Source organism: Amborella trichopoda, chromosome 8, assembly GCF_054954075.1.
Source record: "Amborella trichopoda isolate Santa Cruz 75 chromosome 8, AtrichopodaSantaCruz75HAP2 v2.0, whole genome shotgun sequence".
NCBI lineage: Eukaryota > Viridiplantae > Streptophyta > Magnoliopsida > Amborellales > Amborellaceae > Amborella > Amborella trichopoda.
This window is the reverse complement of record NC_142343.1, coordinates 15,727,796-15,751,318: the sequence shown is the minus strand read 5'-3', so window position 1 is coordinate 15,751,318 and position 23,523 is coordinate 15,727,796. Positions and strand designations below refer to the sequence as shown.

Below are 23,523 nucleotides of genomic sequence, written 5' to 3'. Positions count from 1 at the left end.
TGTAACTTCTATTTAATATTGGATGTATGATTAATGAACATAACTGAATAGCCCTTCAATATTGGATATAGGTCCAAGAGACCGAACCACATAAGGCTGTATTTTCTTCTTCTTCTCTTCTTGTCTCTTCTTTTCTATTTCTTCTACAGGGTTGAAGCGGTGAATGTGATTTTGCAACCTTAAATAGGTGTTCAGATTAAATTCTTTAAGAGTAGAAAAGGGCTTGATGGTGTGTTGTACCTTAAAATTGTATGAAGCTCAAGTTTTATTTGTGTTCATTGAGGAACCTTGGCCTTCCTGAAATAGGGCGTACTATGAGAAATCGTTAAGGGGTGACATTCCTATTGTTCTTAGGTTGATGCAAATACTTCATCGAATGAGGCTGGATTTAGGACCTTATTACAAGGTCTAAGATTATTCTTATATCACCCAGGCAAGGTTTTTGTTGAAGGTGATTCCCATAATGTTGGTGCTTTGGTTTCATGTTTGAATATCTTAGGGTATGCATTCAATTTTATGTGAAATTAAGAACTTGGTTAGTACAAGAGAGATCCAGTTTAACCATGTTTATAGGAAATCAAATGCCGAGGCTGATGCTCTCACCAAGGGTGGAGTGTCAAAAGAGGTTTTGTAGCTAACTACAATTTGATTGTTTTTGCTTGCTTATATCTCGGATAGTGATTCGTGGACACTCTTGGTCCTCAATTTCATAAAGATATCTCAAACCTTAATATTTTGCTAAGGGTACATTTGGTTTGTATGAAAAAGTTCATATGAAAATGTTTTCGTATGGAACTAGTTCCCCATATTAAGAGGTGTGAAGATTTTTTCACACCAATCTGCACCGTAGCTTAATAATTTATTATAAAATAGATCAGTTGGTGTGAAAAAACCTCTATACCTCTTCACATGGGCAAATACTTTTATGTGAACTTTTTTTATGTGAACTTTTCATACCAACTAAACGTACCCATGAAATGAGACCTATTACCAGAAAAAAAAAAAAAAAAAAAACTTTCATCTTGTCCTTTTCTTAAAAATAAACAAGAGTGAAATTTTATGAGTTTTCTCCATAAAGTTTTAAGCCATAAACTTACGAGCATGCGCATCTTTTCTTTTTCGTTTTAGAATGAGCCATATACGAACCGCACCCGTTGACAAACACGTGGAAATTTTGCTACCCTGGGCACAAGGTGTGACACGGTTTCTTAATCTGTACCTTCACCCATTTGCTCCCACAACCTTCTGAAAATGTGGGCCATCGCCACAACCCGTCCTTTGCTTTCACTAAATAAAGCGATTGAACTAGGTGCCATTGGCGTTTTACAGAATCACTGGAGTGCGGAGCGAGTGTAGAGAGATAAATAGAGAGTAGAGAGAGAGAGAGGAACAATGGCGGCTGTGGCTCCCTTCGAAGTGTGCGTGAAGGCCGCAGCTGGAGCACCCGATTTGCTTGGTGACTGTAGGCTCGTTCTCCTTGTATAATAATCATCAATTGCTTTTCCATTTTTTCCTCCACATTGTTAATCCAGTTTAGCTATTAGATTTGGAAGTGGTTTGGTTTCTGATTGTTTTTACCCTAAGGTTGGTTTTGTGATTTTTGGGTCAATAGGTCCATTTAGCCAGAAGATGCTTCTCACCCTAGAGGAAAAGCACCTCCCATACGCCATGAAAATGGTCAACCTCAGTGATAAACCCAAATGGTACGTATCCATCACTCTTGCTTTTGCAATTTTTAGATTAAGTATGATGCCTTCTTTTGATGGTTCGTTTTTTCTTCATAATGTTCCTTTTGAAGATTGTTTTCTCTTTTTTCTGCATTTGTTTTAACAACTGTTTTTTTATATTACTTTTATGGTTAGGTTTTTGGAGATCAGTCCAGAGGGAAAGGTTCCACTGTTCAAATCAGATGAGACATGGGTCAGTGATTCCGATTGTATTACGCAGTTGCTCGAGGAGAAGTACCCTGATCCTTCATTGGCCACTCCACCTGAATATGCATCTGTGTATGATGCTCATATCTTCGTTGAAACTCTATGATTCTGCATTCCATTATCCTTTTCTTGAAGAAATTATTTTACTTGTTCATTAAGTGTCATTATTTAGTATTTAGTTGTCACTATTCATTATTATTTACTTTATTGTTAATTTTTGTTGATGGGTACCCAAAAAACACTAATGCATGTTTTGTTCCCTTCATTGTTTAGAAAAACGACAAAGGGGACCGGAACCGGCTGGTTCAGATCAGGAATCGGTGGGGCCAGCCTGGTTCCGCCAAAATATTGGGAATCGGTGGGCCGGTCTCCGATAGACTGGCCAGGTTTTCCGGATGGGCGATCTGGGTCACAATCCTTGTTTTTAAGCCTTTGTTCCCATTAAAGATTTCGTTTTTTAGAAACTGTATTTACTGCATGGCTTGCTTCCATTGGATTATGTTTTTTTCCTTAAACCCCAAAATGTGTGACAATCTTTTTCTTTCTTCTATACCTATATCACCCTGGATATTTTGAATTATGTGATTTTTTTTTCTTTATTGGGTTTACATGCGTCTTTTTATAGTAATCTCTCCCTCATTTGCAAATGTTGTTTTCTTTGATTGGACATTCTTGTATTTCCTTTGTTTAGGGTGTTTTGATGATTTACCCAACATTTTGGCGCCAGGGAAAAGGATAATTGTAATGACTTCAAGAACTTAATTAGTTATGAAATCACATTGCTATATTATGAGAGTGATTTTCTTGTAGTACAAGAGTACGTGATTTTCAATAATTTGCTTGGTTTTCTTCTTTGCCATTTGTTGTTTCCATCCATTTGAGCTCATAGCGATGATAGTTACCCCAGTCCCTTGTATTCCTTAATTTTTTTGTCTCTTATAAAGCTGAAACTGGAGAATGGATGTCATCAAGAGTGAACGATGGACTAAATCTCTTGTTTGCCTCGTGCTTTTGATTGTCTCCCTCACTTATCCACCATAGTTTTTATGCTTTTTATCTGTCCAGCAATAGGTCGTGAGCATATGGATTGTAGTTGTATTTTTTGTTTTGACTTTCTTAGTTGTCATTGTTATACTATGAAGGGTCATAGAATTGGTGGTTCTGCTCTGAATTATTGTGCCCTTTCATCTAACTCACTTTGATATGGATTCCATGAATGCCTGTACATCTCCAACACTTTGTTCTCTAATTTCAACTTTAGCAGAATAGACTTGATGATCCACATTTTAATCAGTTGCACTTGTTGATTTCTGTTGTAAAATTTCCAATAGAAGGCAGAATGATGTCATGAATTTCAATGTGTATCTTGTGAATTTGTAAATATAATCATAATATCATATTGATCTTTGACGTGTTTAGCTATAATTTTTGGGGTCAAATAATATGTCCTTCTATCAGTGTGCCTTTGAGGTCCTTCTATCAGTGTGCCTTTGAGGGTTTATTGTTATAATATATTATAATGAAGGGAGAGCATTCACCTCCCTATTAATTGTAGCTATCATACTAGTCTACTCAGTAGAATTTTATTGCTGAATGTGAACAAAGAGCTCTTGTTTGATTGTTGTAAATATGTAATACGTTGTACTCCATTCTATAAGTATGGCAAGTGTAAAATATTTTTCTCTTATCATATGCCATTTCGATTTTTTAATTGTTTCATCTAATGTCCGAAATCTTCCTGGAATTTACCTTGCTATAGCTGCCTTTGGATTTTGAGCTGTGCAAATTTTGTTATTCATCTTTTAATGAGTGAAAATTTTCCATAAAGTCAAGAATCTAACTAGTTATTTGTTTGAGTTGACTCAATCGCTTAGTGAGATAACCAGGCTAGAAGCATGGGATTTTCTCAATTTTTAAAATAGTTTATATAATGTACATTTTTCAAAATTCATCATTACCATCATCATCTGAAACTTATCCCAACTATTTAGGGTTGGCTATATGAAACCTATTCTACCATTTTGTTCTATCACATGCCATTCCTTAGTCAGATTATAAGTCACCACATCTTTTCTCACTACTTCCATCAATGTCTTTTGGGGTCTTCCCCTTGCCCTTTTAGAGCCTTCCACTTGAACTAAATCATCCATCCTAACCGGTGCTATTCTAGGTGGACGCTACAAATGACCAGCCACCTAAGTCTACTTTCCCTCTATTCATCTTGCATTTTCTTTGTTTTGAAAATCTTGTTGAACAACTTTGTCAACCAGAATGTGCCAATCTCTCCCATGTGCTTCCAAACCTCTATTGGTATATGTTGTGGTCTTAACGCCTTTCTTATCTGCATCTTTCTTGAAGCTTCTTTCACTTTAGATAATCTAATTCTACGACAATATCTATGACCTCTGACCCCATTTATGTCAATGATTCCTCCTAATGCTTTTCAAAATTAAAACTTAAAAATCGGAAAATGAAAATCTCCACCGAAAGATAAAATTTTCTAAGTAGAAAGTTCTTAGTTGGACGAAGTAACCTGGACACAAAAACACGTTCTAATGTCTGACATGTGTCAAAGGTGTGCAACATGGCAGTGCCAAAAACAGGGACATGGTGGATCCGCAAATAATGCATGTAATATTACAACAAACTAAGTAATATATGAAGCCGTTCTTGTTGGCCTTTAGCTTTGCGTTGACAGTACTGATTATATTGGAGGTTAATTGTCTTAATTTTATTATATGGGCATGCAGGGAGATGCTGAAACTGTGGAGAATGCAAATTGAGGACGTAGTTTGTTTTTTCCTTAACTTTTGCATCAGATGTTTAATTTTCTGCCATCTTCAGAGGGAACCAATGCTAAGCCAAATGCTTTGGCAAATAGCTGTGAGACTAGAGAAAATATTATTTTCTGAAATGCCACCTTGATGTCTCCATTACTCCCTGCTCTTTTATTTATTGTATTTCATTCTAAAATAGTGAAATATTATAATAAAAACATTGCTAGAAAAAGAATGTAAACTATTCCTTGCCATCTTCGAGATGCATGATGTACAAACAAATTTTGCAACTGCCACATGATGATTTCTCTTTTTTTCCCCTTATGCACTCTTGTCATGGCCTATATATACTTGATGCTCATGCTTTTCTTGACTACTCTATATTCTTGCTTCTTGTGTTTTGCCGTGCTTTGGTTCTCTGCTTGCTTGCTTTTGCTTGTCGGTTTCTATCATATACTGCTTGCTTTCTCTTAAAAGAATGCACATGCGCCTTCCTTGTGAGAATACTATATTAGTATATTCTTTGTGTTGATAATGGATGTAGTCCAATTTTGGCAGGGCTTCTCTTCTATCCTTTTCCTTATTGTAAATGGGAAGTTCATCATAATGCACTGAAGGAATAGATATTAAAAGTATAGATTAAAGCCTTAGTAGCAAATTATAGTAACAAAGTTTGTTTTCTGGAACTTCTTGATAACTTTGCAAACTTTGCTAGAGGAAGTCACTTGGATATTTCAGATTTTTTTTTTTTTGGATAAAATCTTGAGGAAAGATAAAAAGGAAATGCCATACAAAAGTAAGGAGGATATCTAAAATGATTAGGAAAACGTTTTGAATATATGACGTTGTAAAGTTACAGTTTATTTTCTTATAGATGGTTTTTTTTAATGGGTGTCCCTTTTTAAACTTTTAGTTATGGAATTCCAACTGTTGCACTTTCTCAATTTTTGGTTTTCTTGATTGATTGTAAAGCTATAAATTTTAGTTTGTACTTTTCACATATTTACTGATACATAAAGATTATGAAGCTTAGATTACTTTAATTTTTATAAACCTTCTGTTTGCAGACTACAGTTTGACCATACAGTTTTTTCGTGATGAACTTCAAGCCATTTTAATCCCTAAATCAACAAGGATTGGATTGAAATTCAAAACAGGATAAGGATATCCTGCTTTTATCCTTTTCCAACTAGCAATCTTTGAATAAACTTCAAGAGTATGTGTTCTGTGATAGACATCCATCAACTAAACATGTAGAAATGTAATTAACACGCATTCTTGGAAGTTTCAACTGTTCAACATTAACATTCTTCATCAAAATCTTCAGTTTTATTCTATATACAGCAGTGACCATTTTAATGCCCCTTAATCTCATGATTTTTAGGACTATTTCCCATGGAATTAGATGATTGGTTCCACAACAAAACTTTTGGACACTATTCGAAGATAATTTATCTTGTTTACCAACTGTGCATCTCTGATGGAGAATATTGTTTTTCCCATGGAATTAGATGATTGGTTCCACAACAAAACTTTTGGACACTATTCGAAGATAATTTATCTTGTTTACCAACTGTGCATCTCTGATGGAGAATATTGTTTTGTCTCGGTTAGATTTTGCAGATCGATAATTCTTCTTCGTGATTTATGTTACTTACGAAATTTATAGTTTATCTACTTGTGTGATGGATGTCATGCTACCTATTAGTTATGTGTTTTAAGTTGTGTATATCGTTGTTATCATTGTTGAGGCCTTTCCAAAACCACCTTTCGGAAACCATGGGATTTGGTGGCATGGCTCTATTATTCATGAATTTGCTAGTTTTGATCACTGAAATACTGTCTTCAAGCTCTTTGTCATCATATTGATGTTTTTAATCACTATGCTCCATCTTTGAACCTAGCTTAGGTTCTTCCCTGTGCTCTCTTGTGCAATAAATGCCCACAATATTACAAGAAATGTAATGTAACCAAGATTCTGATTTAATTGCACCCATTTTACACATGGCATAGGATCCTACATGAATATCTCTAAACAAATTTACTGTATCACTGCTATTTCATATAGATCCTTTTTCCAGTATGTGACTGTACTTCCTTCAAAAACATGTCATTCATTTATTGAATATTGATATTGCAGAGGATCAAAGATTTTCCCTTCATTTGTCAAGTTTCTGAAAAGCAAGGATCCTAGCGATAGCTCAGAGCAGGCACTTTTGGATGAGTTGCGTGCTTTGGACGATCATCTTAAAGCACATGTATGTGTTTCCTTACAATATATCATGATATAAGCCTATATTGGCCTTTGGGCCCAAATGGTTTGGCACTCTTCAGTCTTTTGTCTTGGGTTTGATCCCCATGCTTTGAAATTCACTCTCCCAGTAAATATGTACTGTTATGCATGTGAAATATAATAAGTGTGACAAGATATTTGTCTAGGTTGAACTGACTTGGAGGATGGAGAAGTGCATGGATGGATGCCTTGGATGCAAAACATGGTTTAACACATTACTCAAGTTTAATCTATCTCTCAAAAAAAAAAAATTGTAAATGATAAAATATCACTATTAATTTTTAGAACCTTATTGAATTTGACCGTTTGTATCTTTTGTAAGTTTTGGATACTTTGGTTTCTCAACAAGCTTTTTGCCAAAAATTTGGCAGTAGCTTATGATTCAAAACTTCTGGGCTACCCATGAGAAGCATATGTGGAAACCGGATTATTAATGATTGCGATTACCAATGTTAAAAGGATGCAGGTGGTGTCCTGAATCAGTAGGACCTAGGAAGGCTCAGCCTTTTTTTTCGTGAGTAACTTATGATCAAAAATTTTGGGCTACCCATGAGAAGCATATGTGGAAACCGGATTATTAATGAATGTGATTACCAATCTTACAAAGATGCAGGTGGTGTCCTGAATCAGTAAGACCTGGGAAGGCTCAGCCTTTTTTTTTTTTCTTTATGAAAAAGAAATTGGTAAGAATTGGCTGACTCTTTTGAAATTAGGCTACTTCCCACCTTTAGCTGATTCTGGTGAGTCCTGAGGCTTAGAGCCAGGTCTTTAAACAGTGGTAAGTACTAAGCTAGCACATGCAAAAGCAAATGTCTGATCATTCTAGCAATAAAATATATTAGGGACCATTCAAAGACTCAAAATTTGTCCCCAAAAGGGACCATAAAACAAAAGGCCCGGTGTTTGTTCCTTGCATGGAACACTTGTGTTTTAGGAGAAGATTTTGGTGCTCATGGTGTCTTAATTAGTGTTCAAAAAGTCGGCCACGGTGCGGTGACCCTGGGTGGACTGACTAGTTGCCTAGGTCGGCTCCCGTCTTCTTAAACATCGGTCTTAATCTTTCCTAATTACAATGTAGTTATTTACTTCTCCTGTGAAGGATGCTATTTCTCTGATTATTTTTATTTCGAATTTATAATGCAAATATGAAATTTGAAAACCGCAGGGGGCGGGGGGGGGGGGGGGGGGGGTGGGGTTCAGGGGGCGTTCCCCTTCTTTCTCTGTTTTTTTCTCCTCTACCCCTCCATGCAGTGGCCGTCCAGTGACGGTTGGGAACCCCAACCGCTCGGACAGCCATCCCCGGTTTCTTGAACATTGGTCTTAATCTTTTCTAATTAGAATATAGTTATTTAGTTCTCCTGTGAAGGATGTTAGTTATTGAGATTCTGGCTTCTATTTCCACAAATACTTATGTGAACATGCTATAGGGCCTGAATTGTCTTGAATTAAGCCTTGAATGTTGTTATTTCTCTTTATTATATTTTCTATTGTATTATTTTTGGAAGGACTGTCAGTTAATATAATGCTAATTGGTATTTGTCTATGATATAGGAAAGTGGTGTTTAATTTCTCAGCAACAACAACTCAAAACTTGCGAGTAAAGGAAAACTATACTTTTAATATGGAGTTTTGTGAGCTGTGGTATATGTGTTGACCTTTATGCGTGCGTGTTGGTAGCGAATGTCAATTAGGCTTCCTAAAATGCTAACAGATTTCCATTTACTATCATATTGAGAAGGCATATGACCAATTTTTTTTTATCTTTAGGGCCCATACATTAATGTTGAAAAAATTTGTGCTGCTGATTTGAGTTTGGCACCTAAGCTTTACCACTTGGAGATTGCTCTAGGCCACTTAAAAAATTGGACTATTCCAGAAGATCTTACTCACGTTCATAACTACATGAAGGTAAAATTTTATGCCCTGATATATTCTTTCTATGGTACATATGTCAAGTATTTATATCGTGTTGACGTGGCATAAGAGTTTCAATCTTTATTTCTTAAGCAAAATCTGGTTTGTTTCTTTTTGGAGTCAATGCTGATGGATGATACTATCATTCCCATGTTATTTTACCTTCTTTGCTTGTTTCTTTCTGCAGGTTGATTTACTTGATATGTTTATGATGTATATAGGAAAGTACTGTGGTCTTTTGAGTTGCTATGCTAGTATTTCTAGGTTGGTGTAGGGCTGTGGGGGTTGAGGGATGTAATGATTTTGATTAGGCAATGGTTCAAAAAGCAGACTGCCCAACGCCTGTGTGGCCGCCTAGGCAGTTTTGGGGGCCAGGACGCATCGCCCAGGCCTAGGCTCCCCAAAAAAGTGGATATCCTTGGGTGGCTGCCTAGGGCCTACACCCTACCAAGGGGTGGAAATGCCTGACGTTGAGGGTATTTTTGGGTTATATTTGTAATAATAAAGGTGTAACATTGTGGGTTTTAGGTTTATTTGAAACGTAATACCATTAGAGTCTATTTTAGAGAGAGAACCAAAAAAAATGACAAAATTTCTACTGAGCTGCCCTGGTTTTGGGCGCCCGCCTAGGAGCTGGGCGGCCTGAACCCCCCCCGCCCACCTAGGTGTCGCCTAGTGCTTTTTGAAACACTGGATTTAGGTAAAGTGTGTCGTTGTTTGGGGTGAATTGATGGTCCTATTAAGAGTACATTCTTTTCTTCCTTTGTGATTGATGAGGCCCCTTTGAATTTCAGAGGGATGGTCAAAGCAGTTGACCTCTTTTGGAGATCATTGGATACAATAAAGCAACATCTTAGATACCTTTGGGGTATATACTTCTGAGGAAGTGGGCAAAATGGCAAAAAACAATTGGGTGACAAATCTTTGCCCATTATAGGGCTTTAATAAACATAATATTTTTTTGTTCTCCACATATTGTGACTGAAAAGTTTCTAGGTGACTTATCACAATTTTTTGTTTATTTATTTTCTAAAAAGGTTTTATTTTATTTTCTATGTTATAACATACTTCTAAAAATTATGAAAACAATATGCGTGACCTGTGTACTCCACTTGCAGATTTGTCGAGTTAACTTGATAATAGTGACCTATGGAGTCTACATTTTGGTTTGAAACTGTGGTTTAATGTGCTATTCTTCATTAATGTGGATTGGGATGTGACATTGAAAAGCGTCTATCTATATGTCAAGGTTATATAGAAAATTAGTGACATTTTCTAAGCATCAAAATCCTGTTTTACTTACCAAGATGCAGATTGAGGTGCCACGTAAGGGACAAAGTCCTTGTAGGGAAAGGAGATGATACCAAATAAAACATGAGAAAGTGCCCATTGTATAATCCCTTAGGGCCTGTCTTGATCGTGTGTAAGTTCTGGGTTGTGCATTGTTGGAAGGCCCACTTCATTATGAGGCATTTAGTGAGGCACATCTTTGTACAGCAAGTCGGTTGCTGTTGTGCATGGGGATGGAGGTGAAACTTTAAGACACTGTTTTTTACTGCTTCAGAACATGGTTAGCTAGGCAGTCAGGAAGTTCTGTAGCCCTCCTGCAGGCATGTAGTTAGCGGTTTGTTTACTGTGGAAGTTGGCTGCAGCTGTATCTGGGACATCTCAAGCATTTTGTAGCGGTTTACTTCTGAGTGACATGTTGGTTCGGAACGTGAAGTTCCAAACTGATCTTTTTTGAAAATCAAGCAGTTTGGAACTTGAAGTTCCAAACTGCTTATTCATACAAAAAATTAGACAAGTGTCACCTAAAAATGAATTTGTATACTGTTGAAAAGAAAGGTAGAGAGAAGAAGCACATTAATTTTTAGGGCTTGTGAAAGAGACCATGAATTTTATGGTTGATTCCCGTGCAGACTTTTAAGAGGGTATAATTTCATTTTTTGTTTTGTGGTTTATTTCTTTTCTTTTATTTCTTATCCCTACATCAACACTAGCTAAGGGTTATCACCTTAAGTGGCACGGTAAGGAAAAGTGGGTTTATATAAAAACTGTAAGGATAGAACTCAAAATTTGAAGTTAAGTTGGGGAGGTGTGTGCTTTATCGAGAGATGCCTCCAAGAATCCATTCCAAAGTTTGTTATTTGATTCAAAATTAGCTTCAGCCAGTAGATAGAAAGAGTGAACATTTATATGAGCCACTTTTGCCTCACATCTAGACTTTTTATGCTCTTAACCCTGCAAAAGGAAAACTCTCTTAACCCTGCAAAAGGAAAGCTCTCTAGCATTCATTGCGTGGAGACCAATGTATTCAATTTTCAAAGAAAGTAGGCACGTAATTGTTGAAGGATTGTTCTTTATAATACGACCTCAATATGTAGTGTAGTAAAAACAAATAAGTTGATTCTATGCCATAAAATATTATCCGTTGACTTAGATATTCAACTTTTTCTTGTCATAAAATTCCAAAACATGTCATTTTGTGCATTTTTTAGAGGAAAAACATTGAAAGAAAATCATTATAATAGCTGTAGGCCATTGCCAATGATTTTGTACCTTCATCATGTGGGTAGCATAATGGTATGATCTCATGGAAAAGATGTTTATAGAAAAATGATACTTCTGAATTTTTCTCTTTTTTTTTTTTTTCTCTCTCAACTATCTTCACCTCTCTCCCTTTCTGGTATCAGAGCCTATAGGTTCACTCCTTTGACCTCTCTTACCGCAATGAAGCGTGGTGAGCAAAAGATTTATCAAAAATGGCTTATTGCATGGGTTTATGATAATATTACTTATCCTAGAAAAGCCAACAACTAATAGTTCAGATATACCTTTACTGGAAATCAAGTTTTTACATCATTGGATTAAATATTTCTCTGTGTGAGAATGGGATTTAATTATTTCATGTATGATGCATGATCTTTTAGTGCTTCACCCAAAAAAGATGAAAGAAAAGACTAAAGCATTTCCTGTACATATGATTGAATCTTGGGGAAGTCATTACTATAGTAATGATGGAGGAAAATTTTATGCCCTTTCACACTTATATTTAATCCCAAAAGATGATTTTGCCTGGCCTGTGTTTGTTGAGATTTCAGAAAAGGAATTTTTTGGAGTTGATTGGAGAGTCATAAAAACAAATTTGTTGTGCAATGGAGATCTCAAAAAGTTTTAGACTCTGTCTCTACTTGTACTTTGGCTCCAAATGATGAAAGTATAGGTGATGAAAATGAATAAATGGTGAGACAAAGCAAGATGATGACTTGGAAAGATGTTGTCTTGGTAGAAAAGAACAAACATCAGGAAGAATGCTCGACATCCTACCCTTACCAAATAATCGAAGAAGACTTTGTAAGTTCTCTATCCAGTGATGATGAATCTAGTGATTCATTAGTGCTTTTGGATGAAGATGCTCATGTTGAACAAATTAAACATGGTTTTCAAAGTGACTATAAGGGTGATTACAAGAAATTGTTTGAAAAACCATTCAAAGAGAGTGAAATTCCAAAAGAAAATTTGTATCAAATTCGGAAAATGGTGCTCTCAAAATTTGTTATTAGTGCTAGCGAAAATTGCTATAGATGGAGGTGAAAATTGGAAATTGGAAAAAGATTGAATTATTTCTTGATACTGGCTCTAACATAAATTTTTGCACCAAAGAATTACGGAAAAATAAGGTGAAATATTCTCAAGGACAAGAAGTGGATACTATGAATGGTAGAAAAAAATCCATAGAATTTGCCAACAATGATCTGTTAAAATTGAAGAAAAAATGATTTTGGTAAATCTTGTTAATATTGAGGATGGAGGATGTCAAGCAGGAATAGACTTTGTAACTCTAGATGAAATAAGCCCTTACACAGTATCGAGAGATATGATAATTTTTATTATGGAAGGAGAAAAAAAAGTTGTACCTTGAATTCCACCAACTTTCAAAATGACGTCAAACAAAATTCCAAGCAATCATTCTATAATAAAAATCATTAAAGATGTCTGCAAGCTGGAAAATGAACATGAGAAATAAGAAATCATCAGACAAATAAAGGGCATGAGCTTAGAAGCTAGTTCAAAATTTCTTGATATAAGAGAAATCACAGAAATCCTCAAACAATATTGTGTTGAACATCTTCGGGAAAAATGGGATAAAGATTCACCCGATGCCCATATACCATCTCTTCATGATATCCCAGTTCAGAGTAAGCCTATAAGATGCAATAAAGATGATGAAGAAGGGATGACAGTCAGATAATAGAATTAATAGAAAAAAGGTTAATTAGGCCATCCCAATCAAATTATTCTTGTGCGGCTTTTTTATTGTGAAAAATCATTCAGAGGCAAAAGAGGAAAAACCAGAATGGTAATTAATTATATTCCTTTAAATTACGTAACAATAGATGTTAAATGGTTATTACTCAATAAGGAAGAGTTGATACAGAGAGTTGCAGAAAAAAGGATTTTCTCAAAATTTGATTGCTAATCAGGGTACCACCAAGTGAAAATTAAAGAAGATATTCACAAAACAACCTTTTCTACTTCTGAAGGACTATATGAATGGCTAGTATTGCCCTTCGGACTAAAAAATGTTCCCTCACATTTTCAGAGGAGGATGGATTCAATAGTCAAACTATTATTTGATTTTATTGCTAACTACATAAATGATTTTGTTGTCTGTTCAAATAACATGCAGGAACATCTGGAGCATCTCATAATATTTGCGGAAATTGTGTAGAAACATGGAATAGGCCTTTCTTCTTCAAAAGACAAATTTCAAATCGCCAAAGATCAATTGATTTTCTTGGTATACATATCTCCAAAGGCCAAACACAGATGAAGCCCCATGTCATCCAGAAAATTAAAATATTTTCAGACAAGCTGTAAGATAAATTACAATGTCAGAAATTTCTTAATTGTCTCAATTATGTTCAAGATTTTATTCCCAAGCTTTCTGAGGAAACCAAGAAAATTAGAAAAGATATGAAAGAAGAACCATTTTGATGGTCTGAAGAAGCTGCTCAAGACGTAAGAAACCTCAAAACAGAAGCACAATCCTTGCCTCTTCTTGCACCAGTATATGGAAGTCCTTTTATTCTCTCTACAGATGCAACATCTGACACTTGGGCAACAGCTCTAAAGAAAGATAACAAAGAAGAAAGAATATGTGCTTACTTTAGCGGTCAGTTAAAAAAGCATGAGCTGAATTATTGGCATGCTGAAAAAGAAATATTGGCTGCAGTCAGAGGAGTCAAAAGGTTTCATACCAGTTTAATTGGAGAAATATTTATTCTCAGAGCCGACTCTTCAAATTTAGTAAGTATAATAAAAAAGAAAATCACCAGCAGCCCAAAATTACAGAAATATGCATGATGGCAGTTTACCCTTTTCCAATATAAATTTTCAGTTGAAAAGGTTCCAGACATCTTCCAGATGCTCTGACAAGAGAGATGAAAATGATAAGAATAGTCTAGAAAAAAGAGTGGCTGACGTGGTCTTTAGTAATCTCAGAAGAAAGACATAAATTTTGTCAAAAGGTTAGGAGTTATTTTTCTCCTGAATCAGAATATATTGATTTGACTGTAGGAAATTACCCTAATATTGATTGCTTTCTCACCTCTCCCGAAAGAATCAATATAGTGATAAACAATTTCAAATAGACTTTCTATTTATCAATTTTTTTTTTTCAAATGGACTTCCTTAGAGTCCAAATTAATTGCCTGGATTATTGAAAAGGAAGTATTGATGACTTGCTAATTTTTAGAAGACAACTATTTCTTAATCATATTGTCAGAGATTTTATGACAAAATTATTAGGATATACAAATTGAGAAAAGGATTTATGCAAATATTTCCAAAGGATTAATTATATTGAGCAAGGTTTTATTCGGAGATATAAAGAAAATATTCTTTATAATCATGAAGCATCCAACAAAAAGCCACCGGCATCAATGCAACTACTAGATAGCTTCTATAAAAATTTTAAAAATTGCAATAATTGCTTAGCAGGAGGACATTTTTGTATGACTCATTTAAAGAATTCAGCAGCATTATTGAAGATAAGTCACCAGAGGAGTCTGCAGAATTATCTCAAAATATCTCGCAAAGAAACCATACATGGTTTCGTGAAGTAGTTTTACTTTATGAAGAGTGGATTTGTTTTTTATGAATGATTTTCCTATTTACATTTTTAGTGTGTGGAAGAGCAAGTGACGAATGGCTTTGTACTTGTTTTTGCTTTTAAGTGGATATAAAAGATAAGTGACATGTGGGTGTACTTGATGTATCAGGGTACTGTTTTATGTGACACATGGATGTACCTGATGTTTTAGGATGTTGTATGGTTTTGTTTTTTGGTTTATGGTTTAACCTTTGGTTTTGTAAACCATTGTGTGGTAAGTCGGGCTATGTTTCACTATTAATATATAACCCCTTTGTGTGAAATACATGAAAAGTGAAGTTGAGTTTGCCTTGTGCAAAAAATGGGGTAACCAAGCCTGGTAGAGTCATAGCGCTCTAATAGTTCTTTGGTGGACTCGTTTAACCCTGTTCTCTAACGAAAATCGGGATATCGAAGTTCTCTTTTACTGTGAGCGTAATACCAGTTGGGCACACCGTGAGGTGTTAACTGTTCCGGTAGCTGATTTGACTGAGAGGGCCAGCAAATCGCAGCCCTTAAAAGGAGATATCCGTGGACTGTTGGCGATTGAGCACAGTACTCATCTCCCATTGTCAAGCTTCTCATCTATTGCTTTATACCTCCCTGCTTGCTCAACCAGGTAACCCCTATATATATATGATTTTGTTTATTTCTCTTCTTCCCTTTTGTTCTCTCTAAATCTCTCTCTATGTGTGTGTCCAGTTTTGTGTTTCTAGTTTGTCTCTCTCTTCCTTCTTTTATTATTAACTCCTCTCCCTCTTTCGTAAAAGTTATCAATATTTCCGTCAATTATTAAGTCTTATTACACTTGTCTTTATCTCTCGTAACTCTTTGTACTTCCTTCTTCTTTTCTCATTAAAGTTTGTGGCTTGTTTTTTACTTCATTATTCTTGTATTCATAATTTCAAAGCCATCTTTGTCTTTGTAGTCCCCCTTTTAGAACCCTCTTTAGTCTCTTATTGAGACTTTTCTCTCTCTCTCTCTCTCTCTCTCTTTCTCTCATTGAGACTCCCTCACTCTAACTCTCAAAATACCTCTCTCAACTCTCTTCACCTCTCTCCCCCATTTTGGTATCGGAAACGAGTGAACCTATAGTAATTGCAAGTCTCTTTGAGTTCTTACTTTATTTAAAAATCTCAGTGAGAGAATAAAGAGGGTTCTAAAGACTACAAAGGCAAAGATAACTTTAAATTTATGAATACGAGAAGAATGGAGTGAAAAGGAAACTACAAGCTTTAATTAGAAAGGAAGATAGAAGTACAAGAGTTAAGCTAGATAAAGACAAGTGTAATTAGACTTGATAATTGATAGAAATAGGGAGATCTTTTACGAGAAAGGGAGAGAAGTAAACAATAATAGGAGAAATAAGGAAGAGTGGGAAACACAGAAAGAGACAGAATTATAGAAAACAAAAGGGAAGCAGAGAGAAACATAACCTTTTCTTTTTTAATAAATAGGGGTTACCTGAAACAACAGGCAATAGGAAGGTAGAAAGCAATAGATGAGAAGCTTGACGAAGGGGGTAAGTGTTGTGCTCAACCGTCAACAGTTCGTCGAGATATCCTTTTAAGGGCTACGACTTGTTGGCCCTCTCAAAAAGGGTGAGAGAGGTGAAGAGAGTTTAGAGAAGAATTTTTAGTCTCAGAGAGTGTTGAGAGGTTTAGAGAGTGGGCTCAGTGTAGAGAGAATTCTCAGTGAGATAAGTCACGTGGAGAAAGGAAAAGTTTTAGGAACTCAAAGAGATTAGGACTTAGAAAGAGAGTCTAAAGAGGGTTCTATTTATAGAGAGATTGTAATGAGGGTTCAAGGGAGGACCACAAGAGAGTTTGTAAAGAAAAAGATGAAAAGAATACGTAAAGGAAGAGGTGAGGGGCTTTAAATGAAGAAAGTATAAAGATGTAAGAAGACAGTACAAAAGGGTCTAATGAGGGGTACTCAATACTAGCAGGGAGAGGTAAAGAAGGGAGAGAGTTATACGAATGACTTTAAGAAGTGTAGAGAATAATTCTTTTTTGGCATTTTTGATAAGAACTAAATAAAACACAGAGAGAATTATAGAGAACAAAAGGGAAGCAGAGAAACAAATTTCTTTTTTTAATAAATAGGGGTTACTTGAAACAACAGGCAACATGGATGTAGAAAACAATAGATGTGAAGCTTGATGAAGGGATGTGAATATTGTGCTCAACCGACAACAGTTAACGCTACTTCATGGTGTCCCTAATTGATATTACGCTCAGAGTAAAAGAGAGTTTTGATATCTTGAGTTTCGTCCGGTAACAGAGTTAGACGAGTCTACCAAAAGACTATTAGAGCGTGATGACTCTACTAGGCTTAGTTACCCAATTCTTTGCACAAAGCAAACTCAACTTCACTTTTGATTTATTTCACACAAAGGGGTTACATATTTATAGTGAAACATAGCCCGACTTACCACACAGTGGTTTACAAAACCATGAGCTAAACCATAGACGAAAAGCAAAACCCTGGGACATTAGGTACATCCATATGTCATTTATACAATACCGTGGTACATCAGGCATATCATTTATACAATACCGTGGTACATCAGGTACATTTACATGTCACTCTTATTTACATCCACTTAAAAGCAACAAGTACAACCACGCATAAAAAGAAAACCCACTTGAAAAAAGTAAGTCATCTTGTAAAAACCAGGGGCTTGGGCTATAGTTGGACAATTTCTTCTATGATGAAGACATTTTCTTCATTACATTCTTCTTCAAGTCGTTCAGCTGTCTCTATCAGGGACAAGTCCTCTTGGATCTTAGATTTTGTGATTATTGCTTTGATTTGCTTCAGAGCCTTTGGTGAACATTGTGCAACCAAATGTCCTTGCTGGTAGGCATAACAGGTTCCTCCGGATCTCGATTTTATCGCCTTGTTTCTTTTGTACTTGTAGGGTTTGGAGTTTCTTCTTTTATGAATTTTTCTAAATTTGGGGATGTTGTATTCTTCTGTCCCTTGGATTGTGTTGCATACCTTAGAGCCTACTTTATGTGTGTCCTGGAACCATCTTTGTAACACAATTTTTTAGTTTCTCCTTGGGCAAACCCCACTACATCAGCCATTACCAGATTTTGTACTGATATGTTTTTCATTGAAAGTATTGCAAGCACAAGTTTAGGGACATTACCTGAAAGAGATGCAAGATAATATGCATTACAAGTTGCATTATTGTGTAATCCCAACCTGTAGCACTCATTGTTGTAACTTTTTGAATATTCTTCAAAATCATCAATGCTTTGGAGCTTTCTTTTTCCCAATAAGACAATGTCTGTAGCATATTGTATTCGAGATTCAGAAACAAATTTCGAAATTAATTTGGACCTTAATTCAGGGAATCCTGCCATAGAAATGACATCTTGCTTGACATCATCAAGATTAGTGCACCAGTAACCAACTCTTCCTTGTAAGAATCCTGAAGCATATCTGATGGAATCTATGTTTGACCATCTTATGCTGTCGACATACATTCCATTGTGTGCCTAAGTAATGATCTCTTGTTTTGTTTTAGAGGAGAATGAGTTAATTCATCAATATTTAAAATTGGAGTGGCTTCTCTTATATTTCTGAGACCTTTAAAATTGGAGTGGCTTCTCCTATATTTCTGAGACCATATTGCTCAACAGTAACAATTCTCATCATTTTCACTTGGGAAATTGAAGATGAGTCTTCCATATATTCAGAATTTTGAAGAAGAAAAGAAGGAAAGTTAGGAAAACTGGGAGGCTTGTATTTAAGAGTTTTTGCAGGTTCATCTTCCTTTTTCTTTTTGTAGCTTTCTTTGATTTCAAATATTTGCAGGTGATTCTCATGTATTTGCAAAATGTTTTCTTCTGCCTTCTCCTTCTTTCTTTTCTTTTGCTTTCTTGTCAGCCAATATTTCTACATATTTTTCTTATTTCTTGAATCTGAGATTTTATGGTGGATATATGCTTTTTAGCATATGAGGTCCAATGAATTTAAGTAGTTTAACTGGTGTACCTCGTCTTTTTGAACTCTGTTAGAATCAATGTTATGAACCATGAGGTAGCTCGTATCTGCTCTTGATTTAGGACCTTCATGATTTTCTAGTTGCTCTGGAGTAGCAGTAGAATAAGCCATTTTGGGAGGCCAATCTCCTCCAAGGACTAAAGACTGACTAGTATCTTTTTTCACTGTGGTTATCATGGGACTCTGAACAATTTGAGCGGCTTTCCAGTTGGGTGAATCTATAATTTCTCTCACAGGGGGATCAATATTGATAACTGGCAGAATGGGGGGTAAAGTATTTCTTTGGCTAATTTGAAGGGCTTTGTATATAGGTTTCAGGGTGATGGTGGAGTATTTTGCTGGTGTTTGTATGGGGTTTTGGACAACATTTTGAAGTCTGTTTTTTCCTTTTGAAATTGATGAGACTCCAAATATTCAGAAATAGCAGGAAAATTGGTTATGAAGCTTTCAGAATTTACCAAGAGACCAACCTCAAACACAAAATTTGAAATTTGAGGGAATTTGACGCCATAATCTAATTTTGAACTGGTGACTACAGAACTTGTTAAGTTAAAAATACACTTGGATGCTATAGTATCATACACATAACCTGGTAAAAGATTTACTCATTTTACTTGCATACAGACCATGAACGCTTTGGTAATAAATTCATCATTTAGACTCAAAGAAAAGTTCGAAAAAATAGTGTAGATAATATCTGTCTAAACATCCTCTAAATTGACATACCAAGGTTTTTCCCATTCTAAATGTCTGATATCCTAAAGAGAAACTAAATATTCTAGTCCTGTATCATAATTGAAGTGTGGATGAACAAGCATATCTATTTGCCTGATATGGACATATTGATATTTTTTATTTTTCCACCCTCTCAATATCTGATTTTTCAAAGAAAAGTAAAAATATAGGACAAATTTCTTTACCTTTGACATGGAGATTGACTATAGACTGGCAAACTAAGTTGGAAAATCTGGACTCAAGCAAAAAAAGATTATACAAATCCTGTTTATGAACTTCAGGGAAACTAACATTACCTAGGCATCTAAAACACTTTCCTATTCTAGCACACAGGAATGCAATGGAACAGAGGAGGTAGGACTGATTAAGGTTTTTGGATTTTTTGGGGTCATTTTTTGGGTTTCTGATGAAGAGTTTGAGGAAGCTCTGGATCTTAGCATTTTCATTTGGGAAACTGGATGGTTTGAGTATTTAGAAAGCTCATTTTGCTCAAGATCTTCTTCTAGAAAGTTATTTAGCCATTGAGGATCCGGGGCTTCCTCACCAGTTTGAGATTAAGGCATATGAGGATCAAATTCTTTTGCAAGCAACTCGCCTTTTCCTTTCATCATTTGTGCATATTCCTCAAATCTTGAAGGGTATTCTGGATATGACTTTTAGCATGAAGCCTTTTTAGAAGAAGAGTAAGGAAAGGCTTTTTCATCAAACTTTCTTTTTACCGAAGATGAGCTTACTGAAGATGAACTTTCAACACTCTCTATATCATCAAGGGGTAAGTTTTTGCAAATGATTTTAAAAATTGGACAGTAACAATTTTCAAAGAGTCATTCATATTTAATGAATACTAATTTATAATATACATCTTTTCTTTTGAAGTCTGGAAATATTTTTCTCACTGAACAATTTCATCTATTGGAAAGGGAATACCTTCCTATTTGATATTTCTCATATCACATATCAGTATCATCAAAATCTTATTAAGAGAGCTATCCAGTTGTGGATTTCTAAAGGAATAGCGATTTCCTCCTTTATGCGCTACTACAGAAATAGTGAATTTGTTTGGCTTGCTTTCATCATATAAGTCAAATTGAGTAATTACCTCATTGCCAAACATGTAGAGTGCCATTTTTTTGGAAAATTCTTTTCCACCACACTTGACTACGGCAGAACCTATGCGCTCTAATACCAGAAAGGGGGCGAGAGGCTTTGGTATTATCTTCTTCTTTAATTTTCACTGAATGGTACCTTAACTTTCAATCAAATTTTGAGAAAATCCTTTTTTCTGCAACTCTCTGTATCAACTCTTTTCTATTGGGTAATGGCCATTTAATATTTGTTGTTGTTACCTGATTTAGAAAAATATAATTAAGTACCATTCTGGTTTTTCCTCTGAATGATTTCTCACACAATAAAAGCTGAACAAGAATAATTTGACTGGGATGGCCTAGTTAACCCTTTTTCTGTCAGTTTTATCATCTGAATTTTCAGCTCATCTTCATCCTCTTTATAGCATCTTAGAGGCCTATTCTGAACTATGATATTATGGATGGTTGGTATATTTTGGGTGAATCTTTATCCCAATTTTCTAAAGGATCATTTTTTTTTTTTTTTAAAAAGATGAATATCATTTTGGAGGATATTGATAATTGTTGCTTACCACTAAACTGATACCGTCATGTGGATGGATGTCCAATTCTATAATTTTGTTTTGCAGTTGCTCTTCTCTCGGGATTCATTCGCCAAGACCAAGCCCACAAAGGAGCATGTGATCGCAGGATGGCTGCCTAAGGTTAACCCATGAAGGTCTTGTAGCTGAATATGTGGATGGGGATATGTTGCCTGAAAATCTAGTGAGTCGGTGCATTTCCTCTAATCTAAACTATTAATAAAAGTTCAGTCATGTAAAGAAAGTTATTAGTATTGATGCTATTGTGGCTAGTTATTTATCCATGGATGTGTGCTTCTTGTTCGTATACATCACCATGTGCTGTATGATGGATTAAGATTAGTTGGTAATTGGGTAGGTGCTTCTGAGATACTTTTACGAAAATTTGATGTCCTGTTGTTGCCTAGCTTGGTTGATGCGTAAGATTTTAAGGTGTTAAAAATTGGTAGTTTGTTGAAGTGCTTCACTGTTGGTTCATAAAATGTCATAATAAAACTAAGCTTTTGGACAAACTCCTTAAGAGGCTCTTTGATTGCGCTGCCCCAAATCCCCCTCCTATCTATATCTGGCCTGGTTTACTTAAATTATGAAAAATTTATCATTTGTACATGGAAGTCAATCATTACAACTCATTATCCGACAAATTGGATGGCTTGGGGTGTGATGTTCGAGAATTTTTATTTTTTTTGGTACTTTTATTTCTATTCAATGACTTTTACAACCACTCATTTTGAAATTTGAAGGACAAGAATGATTGTGATATCCATATACAAAAAGTAAATAGTAAAAAATCCATTCAATAACGACTAGTCGAGAGAGTTCTAAGAGGCTGCACATTATCAGAAGTTGCAAGTTGAGACTTTACAGAAAACAAAAAGAAAAAAAAAAAAAAATTACAAAAAGACTATTTTTTTGTACAAGGTCATAATTATTCTTGTCCATCGAATTTCAATTTGGGTGGCTATAAGAGTGTTAGAAACTCAATTTCAAAACAAAATTTCTTAAAAATTTTGGAACACACTTTAGACCATCCAATTTGATGTCAAATGGCTAAATGTAATTTTGACCTCTTTGTAAAAAAAGTAAATGGTTTCATGGTATCATAGTATATAGGATAATAGTATATAGGACGAGGTTAAGATGAATGGTCTCAGCATACAATCCTATAATAAAATGGGACGGTTTGGGTCAAAGTTTGGTTCTAGAAAGACTGGTCCTCCTCCTATGAGGACCTGACCTTGTGTTCTACCCTAGTGTCTGGTCTGGAGAGTTGAGGTGCAAGTGTTGCTGAGCTTATTTCATTACTGTTAGCAATAGTTGCGGTGTATTATGGTGATTGAAATTGGGTTTTCAGGAATTATACAGGTTGGTTATATTACCTGTGTTGGGCTCTTTGTGGTGAGATTGAAATAGGAAGTGTTGCTAGCTTCGTAACTACCAATGGCTCCCCTGGTTGTCTCACTGCAGTGAGTAGCTGGCGGCTAGGGGACAAAGTCTAGAGGGAGACTAGACGTGCTTTTAGGGTAATGTGGTGGGAGAAAATCCGTGCAGCCCACGACAGTTTTTTTTTCTTTTCTTCTTTTTTTCGTGGGAAGCTTTGCATTTTCCCTCTTTTGAAAACTCTCTCCTCTAGACTCTATGAGCTAGGGGTGGGTGAGTGAGAACAAGTCGGATTGAGGTCAGATCCAGCCGGATTTAGATCTGGATTTGAATAGTATACATAAAATTAGGGGGTCGGATTTGGATCCAAATTGGATTTTAGATATTTGGATTTAGATCTGGATCTGAATAGTTTAAATTGGATATGAATTCAGATTAATATATATATATATATACTATTTAAAAAAAATTATATGTACGTAATACTCGGTTGGATTCAGATTTGGATCTGGGTTGGATCTAGATTGGATCCACCTACATCCAGATCTGATCCGAATTTCAATTCGGACTTGACTTTTGTGCCAGATCCTGATTTCAGATCTAAATTTTAGGTCTATACCTGGATCCAAATAGGGTTTGAAATCTAGATTTTG

At 35.5% G+C, this 23,523-nt stretch overlaps 1 protein-coding gene across 4 annotated transcripts; it reads left to right on the top strand.

Moving 5' to 3' along the window:
• The first annotated feature begins 1,325 nt into the window (after positions 1–1,325).
• LOC18434119 (putative glutathione S-transferase DHAR1, cytosolic) lies at positions 1,326–22,002 on the top strand. 4 transcript variants are annotated; one of them, XM_011625036.3, is made up of 6 exons: positions 1,326–1,462; positions 1,613–1,703; positions 1,863–2,006; positions 6,852–6,969; positions 8,772–8,912; positions 21,539–22,002. In XM_011625036.3, the coding sequence occupies exons 1-6, from the start codon at positions 1,393–1,395 to the stop codon at positions 21,623–21,625; spliced, it is 651 nt and encodes a 216-aa protein (XP_011623338.1). In that variant the 5' UTR covers positions 1,326–1,392; the 3' UTR covers positions 21,626–22,002. The 4 variants fall into 4 exon arrangements, with proteins under 4 accessions (XP_011623338.1, XP_088730657.1, XP_088730658.1 ...); XM_088874531.1 differs by having other exon boundaries at positions 1,326–1,479; XM_088874532.1 differs by lacking the exon at positions 8,772–8,912.
• The last annotated feature ends 1,521 nt before the right edge of the window (positions 22,003–23,523 follow it).

Excerpts from the sequence above, each read along its gene's own strand:
- LOC18434119 (XM_011625036.3), top strand. The coding sequence starts at position 1,393 with ATGGCGGCTGTGGCTCCCTTCGAAGTGTGCGTGAAGGCCGCAGCTGGA. Across the intron at positions 1,704-1,862 it reads CTCAGTGATAAACCCAAATG|GTTTTTGGAGATCAGTCCAG; the intron begins GTACGTATCCAT and ends TTTTATGGTTAG. Across the intron at positions 6,970-8,771 it reads ACGATCATCTTAAAGCACAT|GGCCCATACATTAATGTTGA; the intron begins GTATGTGTTTCC and ends TTTTATCTTTAG.